At 39.3% G+C, this 21,211-nt stretch overlaps 2 protein-coding genes across 2 annotated transcripts; both read left to right on the forward strand.

Annotated features, from left to right (window-relative positions):
- Positions 1 to 6,628: 6,628 nt before the first annotated feature.
- Positions 6,629 to 7,907, forward strand: LOC131220722 (glutathione S-transferase 3-like). Its single transcript, XM_058215529.1, has 2 exons — positions 6,629 to 7,012; positions 7,313 to 7,907. Exons 1-2 carry the CDS (start codon positions 6,698 to 6,700, stop codon positions 7,661 to 7,663), a joined length of 666 nt encoding a protein of 221 aa, XP_058071512.1. The 5' UTR covers positions 6,629 to 6,697; the 3' UTR covers positions 7,664 to 7,907.
- Positions 7,908 to 11,410: 3,503 nt separating this feature from the next.
- On the forward strand, positions 11,411 to 20,837 carry LOC131220724 (glutathione S-transferase 3-like). Its single transcript, XM_058215532.1, has 2 exons — positions 11,411 to 12,367; positions 19,762 to 20,837. Exons 1-2 carry the CDS (start codon positions 11,993 to 11,995, stop codon positions 20,104 to 20,106), a joined length of 720 nt encoding a protein of 239 aa, XP_058071515.1. The 5' UTR covers positions 11,411 to 11,992; the 3' UTR covers positions 20,107 to 20,837.
- Positions 20,838 to 21,211: the final 374 nt, after the last annotated feature.

The following is a 21,211-nucleotide window of genomic DNA, read 5'->3' on the forward strand; positions in this document are numbered from 1 at the left end:
GCATGGAAATGACCGTGAAGTGAAGGGAATTGACCATGAAATGCATGGAAATGACCGTGAAGTGAAGGGAATTGACCGTGAAATGCATGGAATTGACCGTGAAATGAAGGGAATTGACCGTGAAATGCACGGAATTGATCGTGAAGTGAAGGGAATTGACCGTGAAATGCATTAAATTGACCGTGAAGTAAAGAGGAATCGCCGGAAATGACCATGAAATGCATGAAATGATCGTGAAATGAAGGGAATTGACCGTGAAATGCATGAAATTGACCGTGAAGTGAAGGGAATTGACCGTGAAATGCATTGAATTAACTTTGAAATGAAGGGAATTGACCGTGAAATGCACGGAATTGACCGTGAAGAGAAGGGAATTAACCGTGAAATTCACGGAATTGACCGTGAAGTGAAGGGAATTGACCATGAAGTGAAGGGAAATGACCACGAAATGCATGAAATTGACCGTGAAATGAAGGGAATTGACCGTGAAATGCACGGAATTGACCGTGAAGTGAAGGGAATTGACCGTGAAATGAAGGGAAATGACCATGAAGTGAAGGGAAATGACCATGAAATGCATGAAATTGACCGTGAAATGAAGGGAATTGACCGTGAAATGCATGGAATTGACCGTGAAGTGAAGGGAATTAACCATGAAATGCATTGAATTGACCGTGAAGTGAAAGGGAATCACCGGGATTGACCATGAAATGAATGAAAATGACTGTGAAGTGAAGGGAATCGATCGTGAAATGCACGAAATTGACCGTGAAGTGAAGGGAATTGACCGTGAAATGTATGGAATTGACCGTGATGTGAAGGGAATTCACCGGGATTGACCGTGAAATAAATGGAAATGACTGTGAAGTGAAGGGGATTGACCGTGAAATGAATTAAATTGACCGTGAAGTGAAGGGGGATCGCCGTGAAGTGAAGGGAATTGACCGTGAAATGAATTGAATTGACGGTCAATTCCCTTCACTTCATGGTTAATTCCGTGCATTTCACGGTCAATTCCCTTCACTTCACAGTCATTTCCATTCATTTCACGGTCAATCCCGGCAATTCCCTTTCACTTCACGGTCAATTCAATGCATTTCATGGTCAATTCCCTTCACTTCATGGTCAATTCCCTTCATTTCACGGTCAATTCCATGCATTTCACGGTCAATCCCGACGATTCCCCTTCTCTTCACGGTCAATTCCATGCATTTCACGGTCAATTCCCTTCACTTCACGATCAATTCCATGCATTTCACAGTCAATTCCATGCATTTCATGGTCAATCTCACCGATTCCCCTTCTCTTCACGGTCAATTCCATGCATTTCACGGTCAATTCCCTTTACTTCATGGTCAATTCCATGCATTTCATGGTCAATTCCCTTCATTTCACGGTCAATTCCCTTCATTTCACGGTCAATTCCAGCAATTCTCTTTTACTTCACGGTCAATTCAATGCATTTCACGGTCAATTCCCTTCATTTCACGGTCAATTTCATGCGTTTCACGGTCAATTTCGGTGATTCTCCTTCACTTCACGATCAATTCAATTCATTTCACGGTCAATCCCCTTCACTTCACGGTCATTTCCATGCATTTCACGATCAATCCCGGCGATTCTCCTTCATTTCACGGTCAATTCAATTCATTTCATGGTCAATCCCCTTCACTTCACGATCATTTCTATTCATTTCACGGTCAATCTTGGCGATTCCCTTTCACTTCACGGTCAATTCAATGCATTTCACGGTCAATTCCCTTCACAGTCAATTTCGTGCATTTCACGGTCAATTCCCTTCACTTCACGGTCAGTTTCATGCATTTCACGGTCAATTTCAGCGATTCCCTTTTACTTCATGGTCAATTCAATGCATTTTACGGTCAATTCCCTTCACTTCACGGTCAATTCTGTGCATTTCGCGGTCAATTCCCTTCATTTCACGGTTAATTCCGGTGATTCCCCTTCACTTCACGATCAATTCAATTCATTTCACGATCAATACCCTTCACTTCATGGTCATTTCCATTTATTTCACGGTCAATACCGGCGATTCCTCTTCACTTCACGGTCAATTCAATTCATTTCACGATCAATCCCCTTCACTTCACGGTCATTTCTATTCATTTCTAGGTCAATCTCGGCGATTCCCTTTCACTTCACGGTCAATTCAATGCATTTCACGGTCTATTCCCTTCACTTAACAGTCATTTCCATGCATTTCATGGTCGATTCCCTTCACTTCATGGTCATTTCTATTCATTTCACGGTCAATCCCGATGATTCCCTTTCACTTAACAGTCATTTCAATGCATTTCGCGGTCAATTCCCTTCAATTCCGGTGATTAACCGTGAAATGCATAGAATTGACCGCGAAGTGAAGGAGAATCGCTGGAATTGATCGTGAAATGCATTGAATTGACTGTGAAGTAAAGGGAATTGACCATGAAATGCATGGAATTGACCATGAAGTGAAGCGGAATCACCGATATTGACCATGAAATGCATGGAATTGACCGTGAGACGCACGAAATTGATCGTGAAGTGAAGGAAATTGACTGTGAAATGCATGGAATTGATCATGAAGTGATGGGGAATTGCTGGGATTGACCGTGAAATGCATGGAATTGACCGTGAAGTGAAGGGAATTGACCTCGAAATGCATGGAATTGACCGTGAAGTGAAGAAAATTCGCCGAAATTCACCGTGAAATGCAGGAAATTGACCGCGAAGTTAATAAAATTTATCGTGAACTGAATGAAATTGACCGTGAACTGAATGAAACGAATGAAATTGACTGCGAAGTGAATGAAATAGATTTTTGACCATCAACCCGATGGAATCTTGAAAAATAACTATGTTGGTTGGCTAAATTGGCTTCTCCTACCCAAAATCATATATTGTTCGTTAATTAACTCATTCTAGTTTAAGAGATATGCTCGTTAAATAAATAGACAAAGAAATGAATTAAAAGATTGAAAAATATTTTTATATACTTATATATACATATTTCTATAATTATGTATTAGAGAAAAATTATGTATTAAAGAAAAATGTATTGGAAAAAGTTCTCCTTGTATAAAAAAAAAAAATAATAACTCTGCCAGACTAGCGCGGGTACCGGCCGCAGTGCCAAGGGCAGGCTGGGTTTTCTTCTTCTTCTTTTTTTTTTTTTTGGCTGTGAAATTTTTATTACTTTTGTGGGTCCCATCATGAGGTCTGTGTTATATCCAAACCGTCCATCTATTTGGTGAGCTCATATTAAGGCTTGAGACTAAAAATAAGATAGATCCAACTATCAAGTGGACCACACTATAAAAGGAAGTGGGGAATTGAACATCTACCATTGAAACCCCCTTAGGAGTTACAGAAGTTTTGGATCATTATGAAATTTGTTTTTCCTCTTCATCGAGGTCTTTGTGACCTCGTGAATGGATTGGATGGAAAATAAATGTTATGGTGGGCACTACAAAATTTTTAACGGTGAAAATTAATTTTCCTGCTGCTCTTTGTGGTGTGGTCCACTTGATCTTTGGAAATGATTTTTTCTTTTTGATAATGCTCCGAAATGATCTCGAAATATGGATGAACGTTGTGGATATAATAAATACATATCTGTGGAGCCCATGCAACGTTGTTCTCTTTTGAACCGTTGGTACAACTCGGAGTTGGAGGAGCGTCAGCGCTCGTCCGAGCACCAGCCGATCCGCTTGAGTGAAAAAGCAAGGGTATTTTCGTCCTTTGGCCAGTCATCCGTACAGCTGGGGCTGATTCTGGTCAGGTAAAATGGGGTGGGCTTAAGCGGGTGGGCCATAAATGGGTCGTATAGTGGTAAATTTCTCCTTATTTCTTGACCTTCGTTTTAATAATTAAGGCGATTTAAGTGTCCAGTAAACCACGCCACTATAAAAAGTGTCAAATGATCATCAAAAGCTTTTTATAGCATAGAAATTTTGGTTCAAGTTGATGTTTATATTTTCCCTTCATCCAAGTCTGTATAACTTTATCAACGGTCCGGATGATAAATAAAAATTATACAATTGGCCTTGGGAAGTTTTTAATGGCAAGAGTTCAATCAATACTGTTTCATGTGTTGTGGACCGTAAGATCTGTATCTACTTAAATTTTGGGATCACGTCGAAAAATAGGCCAGAAAAATGGACGGATGACAGTGATATATAACACATTATCAAGGTGTGCCCCACGGTGACGGTAAGATCTAATAAGGTGTTACCCTGTATAACACCTAATCTGCTAGCACCATTAGAGTTGGGCATCAGACCGAGTTGGATCGGATTGGATTCAACTTGATTGATCCAAAATCTTAATGGCCTTACCCGAACTTAATTCGATCTGGGATCAAGTTCAGGACATCTGACTCAAGTCGATCTAATTCACGATTGGCATGATCCGAACTGAGTCCAACTCCGTGAGGCAAACCGAGTCGGGTCGGATTAGAGATGATTCAAATTGATTTTTTTAATGGTGAAAACATTATCCTTGCTGTTTTTTTCAATGTATCCATTTGAGCTTTGGATATGATTTAAAATTTTTTCAAAATGCCCTAAACAATTATAAAAAATAGAAAAACAGCCGGAATATGATAAATACATCATTATGAGCCCATATAATTTTGATGTCATTTGAGCCGTTCGAACAACTCAAAGCCCGAGGCGTACGTAGTAGAAATGGACGGCACGAAAGTGCAACGTGCTTTTGAATTTAACGTGCCCTTGGGGCTTGCATTGCTGTACTAAGGTTCTGTCAGCTGTGGGTCTATTCACGGAGTATGTGTTATATCAAAACCATTTATTCATTTGGCGAGCTCGTATTAATGCTTAAGACTAAAAATAAAATAGATTTAACTATTAAGTGGGCCACATAAATTGTTTAATGGTGAAAATCATTATCTCTTCTACTATTTGTGGTGTGGTCCAGATTATCTTAAGATATTATTAATTTTTTGGATAATGCTCTTTAATCATTTCTAAAAATATATGAACGTTGTAGATATAATAAATACATCACTATGTGGCCATATAACTTTGTTCTCCTTAGAACCGTTCGTACAACTCGGAGCTTGAGGAGCGTCAGTCTCGTCTTCGCACGCCACGTTACCTAGCCTGACTAGGTAGCCTAGGCTACAGCAGCAGCTAGTATAGCTGGTGTGTGGGACTGACGCCCGACGAAAACGGATTGGCTACTCCTTTGCTGGCGGTGATATGTGGGCCCCACCATGATGTGTGTATTTCATCGATGCCATTCATCTATTTCTACAGATCATTTTAAGGCTTTATACAAAATATTAGAGGGAAAAAAATCTCAGGTGAACCACACCACAGGAAAACAATAATGATTGGATATCCTCCATTAAAATCCTCCTAAGTCCCACTATATTGTTTGTTCAACATCCAATCTGTTGATTAGGTCATACAGACCTAGATGAAGGGAAAAACAAAGATCAGCTTGATCCAAAACTTTTATGGCCACCAAAAAGTTTTTAATGGTTAATGTTCATTTAACACTCTTTCTTATAATGTAGTCCACTTGAGATTTTGATATACCTCATTTTTAGTTTCATAGCATAAAATGATCTAGAAAAATAGATGGACGTCATGGATGAAACACATGCATCATGGTGGGCCCCCAGAAAACCGACCATCAGACATTCCTCTCTCCTTAACTCTCTGAATCTCTACCTCTGTTTTTCTTTCTCATCTTTTAAAATCTCTCCTTTATCTTATCACCCTTTTTCTCTCTCATCTTTCAAAGTCTCTCTCTCATGTCTAGTTTCAAAACTAGGGGAGTATCCTGGTTTTGAAAAGTACTTGGGGCCACCGTGCATGCATGTGATTTATCCGCCTTGGATCGGGCCCGATCGAGTTTCGGATTGGATCGGTCTGGATGGACCACAAACTGGTCTTGATCGGAAAAACATTCGCATCTAAATTACCTAACTCGGTCTGCACCGATCCAAGCCGTTGCTTCAGTTAGGATCGGGTCGGATCGAGTCTAATCGGGTCGGATCTACCGGATCGGAACTGTTTTGCCTGGCTCTACCACCACCTTATCTGCAATTAACTTTCGCCATTAACTTGCGTGGACCGCAGCGCATGCACCTTCCCACCTCGCATTATATGACGTAAGCAATGACATGTTGTGGGAAGTTTGAGAAAGATGAAAAATGAAAGAAATGAAATACAGAGATGGATGTGAACTTCTAATTACAACGCTCTCTTTATTATTCATTTATCATCTTCATAGAAATCTGAACCATTAAAACGTGGACTCCACTTTATAGATCAAAAGTTTTGGAAAAAAAAGAAAAATTCTCATCATATTGGGTACACAATTGAAATAAATGCACTGTTGATGGAGTAATTCAATGCACGGGTATATACTCCATAGTAAAAAAATTGTTAACTTTTTTAGCAATTTGATATATAAGACGTGTCCCATATTTTCAATGGGTCAGATTTCCTACAAAAATGATAGATTAGAAGGAAAAGAACGTTGCATTTGAATTTTTATGCATAACATTGTACGTGAACATGTACCAATAGTCAAAGTTAGAAATTAAGGCGACGACCATACCGACTCTTCCAACTCTGTAAATTCCACTCCCAAACTCTGCATCTTTACAAACCACTATCCAAACTTTAAGAATATTTCTCCACCGTCTGTCTTGTTGAGATCAATGGCTGAGAGTGTCGTTCTCTTGGACTTCTTGATCAGTTGTTTTGGGCTGAGGGTCCGAATCGCATTAGCTGAGAAGGGCGTGGAATACGAATACAACGAACAGGATCTTTCCAGCAAGAGCCCTCTCCTCCTTCAATCTAATCCCATCCACAAGAAGATCCCTGTCCTCATCCACAACGGAAGGCCCATCTGTGAATCCCTTATCATCGTCGAATACATTGATGAGGTATGGACGGACAGATCACCGTTGTTGCCCAAAGATCCTTACCAACGGGCCAACGCCAGGTTTTGGGCTGACTACATAGACAAGAAGGTTAGTAGTTTCTATATTTGTTTTATCCAATGCATGCTTTATACAGAAAGTTATGTGTATGACCATCTTCATGATAGTTAGAATGATTGGATTGGATTGGAACAATGGCTTATTACTGGGCTTCATTGAATATTATTGGGTGAAAGGAAAATCTTGTAGCCCGAGTGGCTATTCTAATGAAAAAGCGTCATGTGTATGTAATCAAAATCCAAGGCCATACCTGTTGAATGCCATATACAGACATTTACTCAGTTCAAATATGAAATTATTGAATAATTGCTTTGTTTTTCTTTCATTTAGATATATCCAAGTGCGTCAGGAATACTTAAGAATATTAATAAAGGCGAAGCTCAAGAAGCATCAAAGAAGGAATTGATGGAGTGCTTAAAATTGCTGGAAGGCCAGCTCAAAGAGAAGCCATTCTTCGGGGGTGATACCTTTGGATTTGTGGATATTGCCCTCATTACCTTTTCGGGTTGGTTTCACATCTACAAGACTTATGGGTATTTAAATGTGGAGGAGGAATGCCCAAAGCTGATGGCGTGGGTGAAGAGGTGCATGGAGAAGGAGAGTGTGTCGAAGACTCTTCCGGACACAACCAAGCTCTGTGACCATGTAGAGTCCATGAAGAAGAAATTAGAGAGTCAGTAGGAGTGGAGGATTAAAAAGAGAACAGAAGGCTTTTATAAAATAGCATTTGAGATAGAGACTTGTTTTACCTGATCTATATCTTTGGTTATGCTTAGTGTTTTTTTTTTTTTTTCAATCCATCCATTGACTAAGTGATGATCAAATGGTTCTTATTTAGAGAACCTTTGGTTCATGTTATTCCGTGTAATAGAAATAATTAGAGTTTGCATTTCAGGGATGAGGAATCTATTTATATTTGCATTTAGCACATTGCCTTCCATAGACGATAATATTCAAAATAGAGAAGTGTTTTACCTCTATTTTTTTTGTTCTGTCTGTTTTATTTTCATATTTATGGTATTTATTAAATATATTAAGAGGTTTGATTACCGTGATAACATATTTCCCTTTATCTTGTTTGTTATTGTTTTTTCATTTCCTGTGATTTTTGCAATTTTGGTCCTGCTTGAAAGAATCAATGACCCGAGTAAGAGACCCCACACCTTTTAAGTAAATATTGTTTTGATTCTCAAGTCAATGTCATTTATCTGGGCATGTAGGGTCCAATTCAATTGGTGGATCAAATACGATGGCAGAATTACAAATCCCGCCGTATCGTAGTGGGCAATTCACGAACACAGTGAATCTCATATATGTTCAACACATGTGATTTTGCAAATGAGTGGACAAGAAAACCAAACACAGCAACAAACAAGAGAAAAAAAAAATGAAGTAAGAGAGAAGCAGATTCTTTTATAGGAGGCTATTTGGGATGAGGGACTTGAAGTAAAAATGTGTGAAATCGACGGATTTTAAAACCCTTAGTCATGGAGGAGAAAAGTTAGATAACAGAAGCATGAGATGAAGGAGAGAACATGAGGGAAGAGAAGGATATAAATTTGCTTATTAAAACTCTTACTCTCTTTTATATTAGTCTATTCTGCATATAATGAAGTGGGCTAATGCCCAAATTGTGGGCTGGGCCCAATATTCAGTAACATGTATAGACACACACACACACACACACACACACACACACTCTTTTTCACACTTTTTTTAACTGAAAAACTTAAACATTTCATTATCTGACGTTTTCAATATTTTAGTTTCTTTGATTGAGTTTTAGTTGGCTATTTAATGATCAAAATTAAATTAAAAGTAAATATTTCTTTTCTTTACTTATTTCTTTCCTTCTCTTTTCCTTGCCATATGGCCTTTTGTTTTGCTAATGATAATGCCAATGGAGTCATTGGTTAAGATAAAGAGTCTTAGCCCTCCCATTTTGCTATGCATCAAAAGCCTTCTTCATTTTTAGTATTAATGTGAAATAAACTTTTCATTTTATTTTTTTCATATATGGTGATAAACATTATATGTTTAATTTTCATATGAGTTGATTATTGACTTTATGAAATTATGCTTTTATCCTTGACTTTGTAGAGATGAAGCGAGATCAAAATCACTTATTATATGGGCCCCAACACAATCACATTATCCAATACCGCCTAATGGCAAGCCATTCATGACATTGATTTAAGTTGTCCAAATGGTGGTTCAAAATCATATAAATGTTGTGCATAACCTTTTATATTTGCATAGGGATGAAATGGAATTTCTTTCATCTAAAATATTATTTTATATGGGCAAAATGAAACTTTTAATGATCAACAATCCCATGTAATTATCAACTATAATCATATATGATACGCAAAGGAGTTATTTGGCAATATTAAAAAGGGAGTTATTTGGCTAATAGCAAGGAGGGTATTATATGTCACTAACTCTAAAATAAATCCAGACCCAAAAAGTTTCTCTAAAAGCCAACATTAAAGAAACGAAAGAAAAAAAAGAAAGTAAAACTCCTCTTTCCTTGTACATGCACATCCAGAATGTTTACATTCTAGCCTCCTGTAGGAGCACCAAGAGTAATGATGATCATGTGTCCTGGCACATTCCACACAAACCAATGAAATATTGTCTTTGGCGACACGTTACCTACCAAGATCAGAATGGCTTGCAGCTGTACATACGTCTACAGACTAGAAAAGCAATATACTGCGAAAAGGACCCGTGGCTATTGGACGAGTGGCACGTGTGACCGAGCAATGTGCTAAACAAGTTTATAAATCCTCACTGAGATTTAAAAAAAATCTTATGGCACATGATATGCATGGCAAGGCCATCTCACACAATTATGCCTAAAAAAATGATTTTTTTAAAAGATGACAGGTGCTTTTGCGGAAACTACAAAGATTCAAGAAGGAGATTCTTCTTGAATTAGAAAGAAATTGAAAGATGTGATGAGAAAAAACCAATATGAGCACCGCCCTTCCCAGTCTATATAAGTAGCATACGATGAAGAGCTCAAGGCATAAATTGAGCCATCGCATAACCCCTCTCTCACAGGGCAATGTTATTTATCTTAGTTTTAACCTTAATTCTTCTACTTTTTTCTTTCGAACCTGCTGTAATAAGTCGAGAGTTTAGCATATCTTATATTATTATTATCCAGCGTCATCGTTGCAATACACTTAAAAGTAATGTAAATATCCATGACCATCGCTGTCGAATTCCCTAATTAATTGAGTCTGACGCAGGGAAGAGCGTGAAGAGATAATGAGAAAAATCATCATCTTCTTCAAGTGATCAAAACCTTGAATTCACAAGGTAGTTTCCTGAATCCACAAAAAAATTAGAGAAAACTTATAATAAATTTATTAATCAATTTCTAGTGTGTATTGTCTATGATTTCTCAATTACATCATTAATTAAGAGAAAAAAAAATCTAATTTGTAATTATAAAAAATAGTAAAATTCTAAAAGAAGTTACCCAAAATAGTAAAAGTCATCTAAAGCTTGATTTGTCGAAATTTTTTAAAAAAAAAAAGTCCAAATAAACCTTACTAGAGGAGTCTCATTATGATTATAAGTAATTTAATAATAAAAAAAATTGAAACATAAAATTCTAAAAAATAAAGGAATATGATAAAAATCAAAATTAATATAAATAGTAAAAGTTTTCTAAAACCTCATTTTTAAACTAGAAGCGTGCGTTTTCTTGTAAAATGGACAGACACGATTCACTTTATATATCGATTGATCCTGGAAGGCCCATTATGGTAAAGATTGATAGGTCATGCATCCCGTGACGATACTGGATAAAAAAATATTGTTGATTTACTGTTCACACTTCAAATTGTAATTTCTCCCCATCTAAATTGAACTTCTTCAAACCTAATGCACCTGTGGCCTAATTACGTTATGCCTGACATAGGATTGGGCCTGCATCTGAAAGTCTACTTTCGCTTTTGTTTGACCATCTTTTAGTCCAACCATGCTGGGAATGTATCTGTGCCATGTCCTACATCAAAATATATACTCGGAAGATCATACTAGTTACATCCTGCTATCCATCCACCTTGATTGTTTGTTTACATGCATGATTGTAGGTAATTTATCTTTTGTTTTTCTCTACTTATTTTATGTTCCAACTGATTTACTAATCTCAATTCCAAATTCATAAAATTATTGATCTACCTTTATTTTTAATTTTATCTATTATTGTGCATGTTACTAAAAAACTTGAGAACCGTAATCACCATTAAAAGAAATGTCATTTATTCGAGACAAAAAGATCTCATTTGAAAGGACTAACATTCCCCTTCCAAATTGCTTGTTGTTGCACATTAGTTGTTGGATAGTTAGGCCAATCGTAACAAATTTGATCATACGGCTAGCTTATTTGGCACCTAGAGTCAGCAAGGATTCAATAGAACTCGAGTCGAGGCTCAACACTATCATAATCACACATGTTTGACTAAATATGGGCCGTCCATTAACACATATAACCTTATGTTTGATTGAATAACAACATATTAGTAATTAATTCTAAGCACATGCTCATTATTAACCGTGGCCACTTTGTTATATCCGTTAATCTAATAATCATGAAGGATGGGGCCTTACATAAGTGATGGATGAAACATGATTTATGAAGCCAACCCAACCACAGCAGAGAAGGCTGATGATGATGATGATGATGAACATGATGATTTAATAGCCAAGGATACTAAGTGTGATTGGGATTTTGGGCCATCCTCCATCCATGAGTGGGCCCGCGACACCATGCAATGGCATACATGCGTCGCATCTCGCAATAGAAAGATCCCATCAGAATAGAAAACCCATGTATATAATTGTAGGAGTTTATTACACGATGCATGCAATGACATATATTTGGAAGCATTCATACAAGTTGCTAGAAATGAATAAAACAAATGCAATCGTCGGACTAAACAAGGCCACACCCAACATTCCACATTGCTACAAATTCTAATCCCAACCTCCCAAATGCTCCACAATACAAACCACGTGCCAAGTACACTTGGCTCTTTTCTGTTTTCAGATCAAATGGGTGAGAGTGTCGTTCTCTTCAACTACTGGGTTAGCCCTTTTGGGCTCAGGGTCCGAATCGCATTAGCTGAGAAGGGCGTGGAATTTGAATACAAGGAACATGATATTTTCAACAAGAGCCCTCTCCTCCTTCAAGCTAATCCCATCCATAAGAAGGTCCCTGTCTTGATCCACAACGGAAGGCCCATATGTGAATCCCTCATCATCGTCCAATACATCGATGAGGTCTGGACGAACCGATCACCGTTGATGCCCGAAGATCCTTACCAACGGGCCAATGCCAGATTTTGGGTTGACTTCATAGACAAGAAGGTGAGTAGTTTGTATGTTTGTTTTATCCAAACGCATGCTTTATAGCGAAAGGTAGGTGTATGACCATTTCCATCATAGTTAGGATTATTGGATTTGGATCAGAGATATTTTGATGTTGGGCACTGAGCTTCCATGTATGTATTGCTCAACACAAAAACCTGTTGCTAGAGTAAAAGAAGAATCTTTGCTTTTCACCAGAGGCCCACAGCTCTTTCATTCATCACGTCAAAGCTACAAGAAGACTTCACTTCAATATGTGGGCAGGGGTGACGTAGGGATGGACTTGATGAGGTCGATCACCGTCTTCCTCAAGGGATAATTACTCCAAATCCATGGAGCTTCTCTAGACTTCTCACAAAGATTCCTCGAAACCACAAGGAAAAATAAAAAATAGAAATAAATTTTACTAAATTCGAAAAGAAATTAATTGATGATGAAAATGAATGTACAATCCTTTAAATATTGATATCAAACTTAGGAAGAAGTTTCAGAATCTCGGCAAATAGACATCCACAGGAATTAGCTTATCGACTCCCCAAACGGTACTATAAGAATCGGTACTGAACATCCCTCCTGTAATAGTACAAGCTCTGATAGCAATGACATATTTTGGTTCAGGCATTTGCTCATATAATCTCACTAAAGAAGGGGCCATTTTCATTGTTACTGTGCCGGTTGTTAAAATTAGGTCTGCTTGCCTAGGGCTCGATCTTAGGACCAGTCCATAACGATCAAAGTCGAATCGCGAGCCTATTAATGAAGCAAATTCAATGAAGCAATAACCGGTACCATAGAGAAGCGGCCATAAACTAGAGAGTCTTGACCAATTCAAAAGATCGTTCGATGTAATTGAAATAACTGAATTTTGGGTTGTTCGGTCAAAACTCAAACTCCCTAAAAAACATGACTTACCACTTATGGACTGTCATGATTTCTACTATACTTCAAGGTTTTTGGCTAAAAATGGTAAGTGTCGAATCTGGCCTAACCATGTTGTTCTCTTAATTTTTCTAAACCATTTCCATCATGGGCACGACTCCTAAAGCTCAAAGGATCAAGAGTTATGATCGAATTAAAATTTACTATAAATAGTAACGAAATTAAAAAAGACATTCGACCGTCGATCTAATGGAATCTTGCAAATCCAGCATGGGCAACCCAACATAGCATATTGGTTGGCTAAAGTAGCTTCTCCTACTCCCAAAATCATATATAGCACGTCAAATAACTCATTACGGTTTGCGAGATACACCTATTTTAGGGTTCTGACGGTTCTAATCACTTCCTCCTCTGATCGGGCCTTCTCTGGTCCATCTTGGCCATGAAGGTGTTCGCGACCTACTCTACATCAAGGGGCCAATTTCAAGTTGGTTCAGACCTAGATTTTGAACTAGTCAATGCAAGCCAACCTATTAAAAGTGATGATTTTACCTGGCCTGAGTCTGGCTCATTGGCAGCCCAATATGTAGGGTGATTCGCCCAAGTCTGTTAAAGCCATTCGTGGGCGCATGTGTGCAAGATTAATAGAGCCATTTACAAGTGATGATCACCACAAACATGTTGGGGGCCGTTACACAAAACCTTAGGATCTAGCCTCTAAAAAACACTAAAATTATGGGATAATAAAATAATGAAATAAATCAAAGCACAAACCACGCTACACAAGAAATTTTTACATGGAAAACCCTCAAAGAGGTAAAAACCACGGGACCTAGTCCAAAGAAACAATCCACTATGAAGTAGAACGTTACAACCAATCACAAGCACATACCGCTTCGATCAAACCTTCTTCACTCACGCAAGAGTGGATAAACAATAATAGAATAAAAGAAAAACGGAGAGATCTAACAGATTACGAGGACGTAGAAGCACTGAGATGTCGAGTGCACAGTAGATCACCTCTACGAGCAGAACCACCCTTCCACAAGCTTCCTCTCTCTCTTTCTCTCTTTCTCTCACACCTTTGATAGCCCTAAACCCTTTAGCAAATCCTTGTAAAGCTTTAGGAAATTCTTTTGCCTTCCCTAGAAAGCCCTAGGGACCTCTTATTTATAGTTTAGAAAACTCACTTTTGCACTCTTGCGAAAGCCGCCTCAAAATTCTACATCCCGCATAAAATCAGACTCAAATTTGCGTAACCTTGACTGGTCGAGCAGTGTCCTCGACCGATCGAGTAGACTCTTCGACTAGTCGAGCAGTGCGGGAAAAATAAACCAATTGGTCGTTGGACTTTGAGTCGAACCAGGGCTCGACTGGTCGAGCACCACCCTCGACTGGTCGAGTGAGGCTCACGACCGGTCAAGCCTGGGAGGAAATCCCATCAAATCTCTCCCTTTCTGACCCAGAAGGGATTCACCTTATTCAAGCCAGCCAGGTTTCTATAAACCTTAAACTTACCCTTGAGCAAAGCCTTGGTCATCATGTTTGACTCATTATCGTCTGTGTGGACCTTCTCAAGTTGTAACACCTTCTGTTCCAAAGTATCTTTGATCCAGTGATACCGAATCTCTATATGCTTCGACTTGGAATGCTGACTTAGATTTTTACTCAAGTGTATAGGACTTTGACTATCATAATAGACCACGTGCTGCTCCTACTTCAGGCTAAGTTCATATAGGAACCTCTTCATCCAAAGCATCTCTTTACATGCTTCTATGACCGCAATGTACTCGGCCTCTGTCATCGACAATGCTACGACCTTCTGTAGCTTGCTTTGCCAAGAGACCGCTCCCTTCGCAAACGTGAACATGAACCCCGATATAGACTTCCTGGAGTCTATGTCACCTGCCATATCTGCATCTGTATAGTCCTCTAACAAAGGTTTTTCATCACCATAGCATACTTAACCTCGATGAGCCTCTTAGATACCTCAGTATCCACTTCACTGCTGCCTAATGTTCTTCGTCAGGATTGACAAGATACCGGCTGACAACACCAACCGCATATGCTATGTCTGGGCATGTACGTACCATAGTATACATCAAACTTTCTATTGCCGACGCGTAGGATATGTTCTGCATCTCATCTACCTCTACCTTCATCTTTGGACAATGTCTGTCGCTCAATTTGAAGTAACCATCCAGTGGAGTACTGACCGGCTTCGTAACATTCATATTGAATTACTCTAGGACTTTTTCAATATACCGCTCTTGTAACAGCCAAAGATTCCTACTGCTTCTGTCACGAGTTATCTTCATTCCTAAGATCTGCTTAGCTGAGCTCAAGTCTTTCATCGCAAATGACTTGTCCAACTCCTGTTTCAGTCTGTCAATCTTCTTGATGTCTTTTCCCATGATGAGTATGTCATCAACGTATAATAGCAGATCTAAGATATCACTATCTGAGAACTTGCGCGTGAACACACAGTGGTCCGACTCTGTTCTATCATACCCATGCTTTAACATGAACGAGTCGAACTTCTTGTACCATTATTGTGGAGCTTGTTTCAGCCCACAAAAACTCTTACTCAGCCTATACACCATATGCTCTTTGCCCTTGACTTCGAACCCCTCTGGTTGGTGCATGTAGATCTCTTCTTCCAAGTCACCATGAAGAAAGACAGTTTTAACGTCTAACTGCTCTATCTTCAGAGTCATACTAGCCGCCAACCCAAGTAACACCCATATGGATGTCATCTTCATCACTGGTGAGAATATCTTTTCAAAGTCTATACATTTCCTCTGACCGAACCCTTTTACCACAAGTCTGGCCTTGAACCTCGTTTGTGAATTCTTCTGCTCAATCTTTTTTCTGAACACCCACTTGTTGCTAAGAGCTTTCTTGCCCTTACACAATTTCACCATATCACAGGTGTGGTTCTTATGCAAGGATTTCATCGCCTTTTACATAGCTTTCAACCACTCCCCCTTATGCTCATCGGCTAAGGTCTCAAAAAAATCTTCTGGCTCTCCTCCATTAGTGAGCATAATGTACTCATGTGGTGGGTACCTCTTGGACAGTTGTCTGTCCCTAGATGACCTCACCTGTGGCTCAACAGGTGGATTAAGTGGAGGCTGCTCTTCCGGTCCCTCTTCTGTAGGAACTTCTTCGTCCTCTGCACTTTGCTGTACTCCCCCGTCATCAGGCACCATGGGAAGAATAACCGGATTCATATCTTCTAGCTCTCTTGAACCAAACTGCGTCTTTTCTGGCTTACAAATGTCTTCAATATATTGGTCTTCAAAGAAAACCACATCTCTGCTCCTAACGAGCTTCTTCTCAGTCGGATCCCACAATCTGTAACCAAACTTTTTATTATCATACCCCAAGAACACACACTGTCTGATCTTCATATTGAGCTTGGACCTCTCGTCCTTTGGTACGTGAATGGATGCTCTACATCTGAACACCTTGAGATGACTGTTCGATGGATCCTGTCCAGTCCATACTTTCTCAGGCACTTCTCCATTCAATGGGGCTGATGCGGACCTGTTTATTAAATACATTGCCACATGTATTGCTTCTCCCCAGAACGTCTTGGGCAGCTTTGCATGGGATAACATACATCTGATTCTCTCTACAATAGTGCGATTTATTCGCTCAGCTACACCATTATACTAGAGGGTCTTGGAAACCGTTTGTCAATGCCATATACTTAGGGACTTGCAATACTCATGAAAGTTACTGATGTATTTACTACCATTGTCAGTGCAAATCACTTTAATAATCTACATGTCTTTCTCTGGACTATAGCATGAAACAATTTAAACACACCAAAGTCCTCGTCCTTAGATTTCAAAACATAAACCCAAACTCTCATAGATGCATCATCTACAAAAGTGACAAAATACAATGCCCCACCCAAGGTTTTCATTCTCATAGGACTACAAACATCAGAATAAACCAAATCTAATGCATGCACTTTATTAACATGAGAAACAGTTTTAACAAATGAAACTTTATGTTATTTTCCTGATAAACAATCAATACAGGTTTTGAGAGGTATACTTGTCATGTCTGGAAGGAGCCGCTTCTGTGCTAGTAGCTGAAGCTCTTTTTCACTCATGTGCCCTGGACGCCTATGCCACATGTCAATAGTTGAATCTTCCGTTACGTTCAATCCACCCCTACACACACTAACACTAAAGGGTGCAACACTTCTTTCATCTGGCTACGATTAACGAACCCTTGATGAGCTTCCAGCGCCCACCAACAAATCGGTTTTCATAGCCATCATCATCCAACCTTCCCTTCGACATCAAGTTGAGGAGAAGGTTTGGGATGTCTCACATTCCTAAGAACCAATGTACAGCCCACGTTGGTCTTCACACAAATATCACCGACCTCTATAATCTTTGATACGCCAGAATTTTTCATCTTCACGGTCCTAAAGTCACCTGACTTGTAACTTGTGAAGAAGTCCCTACGCAGAGTCGCATGAAACAAGGCTCCCGAGTTTATCACCCAGTTGGTGTCCTGACTCGTATCCGTGAGACATATATTGTGATCTGCTGAAAGAATAACTACAACATCGCTATGTGAAATGACTGCAGTGGAGTCTGATTTATCTTCCTTCTCCTTTCCTTTTCCTTTCTTATCATTCTTCTTACCACGATATTCATGCTTGTAGTGGTCCTTCTTGCCACAATTCCAGCAATCAACATCCTTTATGACGCTCGATTTGTCTCTTGATTTATCTCGGGCCTTCCCACCCTTTTTGTTCTTTCCTCTCCCCCGTTCTTGTGTCACAAGGGCCTCTTGCTGAGTAGACCCTTGAGATTTCCTCCTTGTATCCTCATTGAAGAGACAGCTAGTTACCTGTTCCATGGACACCTTTTCGTTTGTCTCGGAGTTACTTAGAGACACCACCAATGTCTCCCAACTATCAGGCAATGAGCTAAGTAATAGTAAAGCCTGTAATTCATCGTCTAGGACCATCTTCATAGCGGAGAGCTGGTTCAATATATTTTTAACCTCATTCATGTGCTCAGCTACGGAACCATCATCTTTGAACTTGAGATTCAAAAGTCGCCCTATCAGAAAAATCTTATTGCCGGCTGTCTTCCTCTCATATAATCCTTGCAATTTCAGCCATAGGCTAGCGACTGAGGTCTCCGTAGATACTTGGTGGAATATGGAATTGCTCAACCATTATCTAATAAACCCCACCACCTTCCGGTCCAATTTCTTCCAATCATCATCTGTCTTGAATTGGAGAATACAAGTTCTTGCAATATATCAAGTCCTCCATCTTAGCCTTCCATATGGTCCAGTTATAACCATTGAGATTGATCATCTTTGATGAACTACCTTCCATAATTCAGAACCGATCCCACTCCGTTCAATAAACCTAAATGCTCTGATACCACTTTGTTGGGGGCCGTTATACAAAACCTTAGAATCTAGCCTCCCAAAAACAACAGAATTATGAGATAATAAAGCAATGCAATAAATCAAAGCACAAACCACATGACACAATGAATTTTTACGTGGAAAACCCTCAAAGAGGTAAAAACCACGGGACCTAATCCAGAGAAATAATCCACTATGAAGTAGAACGTTACAACCGATCACAAGCACACACTGCTTGGATCAAACCTTCTTCACTCACGCAGGAGTGGATAAACAATAATAGAATAAAAGAAAAACGGAGAGTTCTAACTGATTACGAGGACGTAGAAGCGCTGAGATGTCGAGTGCATAGTAGATCACCTCTACGAGCAGAACCACCCTTCCACAAGCTTCCTCTCTCTCTCTTTCTCTCTTTCTCCCACACCTTTGATGACCCTAAACCCTTTAGCAAACCCTTGTAAAGCTTTAGAAAACTCTCTTGCCTTTCCTAGAAAGCTTTAAGGACCTCCTATTTATAGTTTAGGAAACTCTCTTTCGCACCCTTGCGAAAGCCGCCTCAAAATTCCGCATCCCTCACAAAATTGGACTCAAATCTACGTAATCTAGACTGGTCGAGTAGTGTCCTCGACCGATTGAGCAGCCCACTCGACCGGTCAATTAGACTCCTTGACTGGTTGAGCAGTGCGGAAAAAATAAACCAATTGGTCGCTGGACTTTGAGTCGAGTCAGGGCTCGACTGGTCGAGCACCACCCTCGACCGGTCGAGTGAGGCTCACGACCGGTCGAGCCTGGGAGGAAATCACATTAAAACAAACATTGACCCAAAGGTTAGGCCCACCTATTGGCTCCGAATGTTAATTTTAAGAGGAATGGACGGCCGAAAGCCATGACGAATGGTCTATACACTTATGGCACACTACTGGTCCACCGGTTGTGCAAACAAGCGTAACTCATGGGCAAGGCCATAATCATCATAGGCCAAACTTGATAAATGCTTACTCTTTCGTCTTTCATTTCCCACACACACACGTGCGCGCGCGCATTTGCTCGTTCATATGTATAATTGCTTCTCTTTTTCTTTTTTCTTTTTTCCTTTTTTTTAGATATATTCAAGTGGGGTTGGAATATTGAAGAATAAAGGCGAAGCTAAGGAAGAAGCAAAAAAGGAATTTATTGAGTGCTTGAAATTGTTAGAAGGCGAGCTCAAAGACAGGTCATTTTTTGGGGGTGATACCTTTGGGTTGGTAGATATTACTCTAATTCCATTTTCTGGTTGGTTTGACATGTTCAAGACTTACGGGTATTTCAATGTGGAGGAGGAATGCCCGATGTTGATGGGGTGGGTAGAGAGGTGTATGGAGAAGGAGAGTGTGTCAAAGACTCTTCCGGATCCACACAAGCTCTATGACTTTATGGAGTCCATGAGGAAGAAGTTTGAGACTCAATGAGAGGGGAAGATCAAAAAGAGAGTGGAAGGCTAGCTTTTATAATATAGTATTTGAGATAGAATTAGTTTTTCCTTTGAGTTTTTGGATGTGTTTGTTTTGTTTTTCATCTTGTTCCGTGTAATAGAAATAACTGGAGTTTGGATTTTAGAGATAAAAAAGTGGCTTTTGCCATGTTTAGAATTTATTATATTTGTATTTAGCACAATGTCGTCCACTAAAATGGTCATTGTTCAAAATTCAATTTTTTGCTCCATTTGGCTTGCTTTCCATTTCAAGTTCGTTTGATGGACTTTCTCCATTTTATTCACGCGCAGGTGGGCTTTCACCCCACGTTACATCTTAGCTGATGAACTGAACTGTTCATGCTTTTGGTCTTAGGGAAGTTATGGCCCGAGCCAATAGCTCTTGGACTTGAATATGAACCATTTAAACTTTGCTTCTCAATGTTCCAAAATCATATTTATATACCATGACAAATATCACTAACATGTGCCCAATATTAATTTTTCCACAGACAAGCAACAATACGACAAGTATCACTGAGATTTAAAGATTTTATGATTTTTTTGTAAAAATAAAACAAGCAACAATTACAAAACTATTACAATGGTTTTTAATTTTCATGATTTTTAGTGCAATTAACACAAAAATTATTTAAAATTTAAAATATACTTGTTATACATTAAATTTCCGCATGAATTCCCAAACATGCCTTAAAATTGCAATTAAGTTCCTTTCCATCCTGACTCAAAAGCAATGCAATTGGGAGCGGATTGGATACTGAACGCTTCAGTAGCCAAAACGCTACTGAAGTGATGTGGCAAAACGCCATTGCTGGATGCCAAGCGGCTGTTTCCTTTCAATAAATACTCTGTCAACGGAGATCCGTTAGCGGATGTTTTTAGGCCGTGAACGCACTCGGCCACGCACGGACGTGGATTTCCTGCCAAAAGACATTCCAAGAAGTTCTTGCGCTAGGAACCAGGTGGGGCCCACCATGATGTTTGTGAGAAATCATATCTGTCCATCTGTTTTTTGAGTTCAAGTCAGACTTGAAGCCAAAAAGAACAGTTTCTAGAGCTTAAGTGGGTCAAAAAAGTGATAA

This window comes from Magnolia sinica, chromosome 12 (assembly GCF_029962835.1).
Source record: "Magnolia sinica isolate HGM2019 chromosome 12, MsV1, whole genome shotgun sequence".
NCBI classification, from domain to species: domain Eukaryota; kingdom Viridiplantae; phylum Streptophyta; class Magnoliopsida; order Magnoliales; family Magnoliaceae; genus Magnolia; species Magnolia sinica.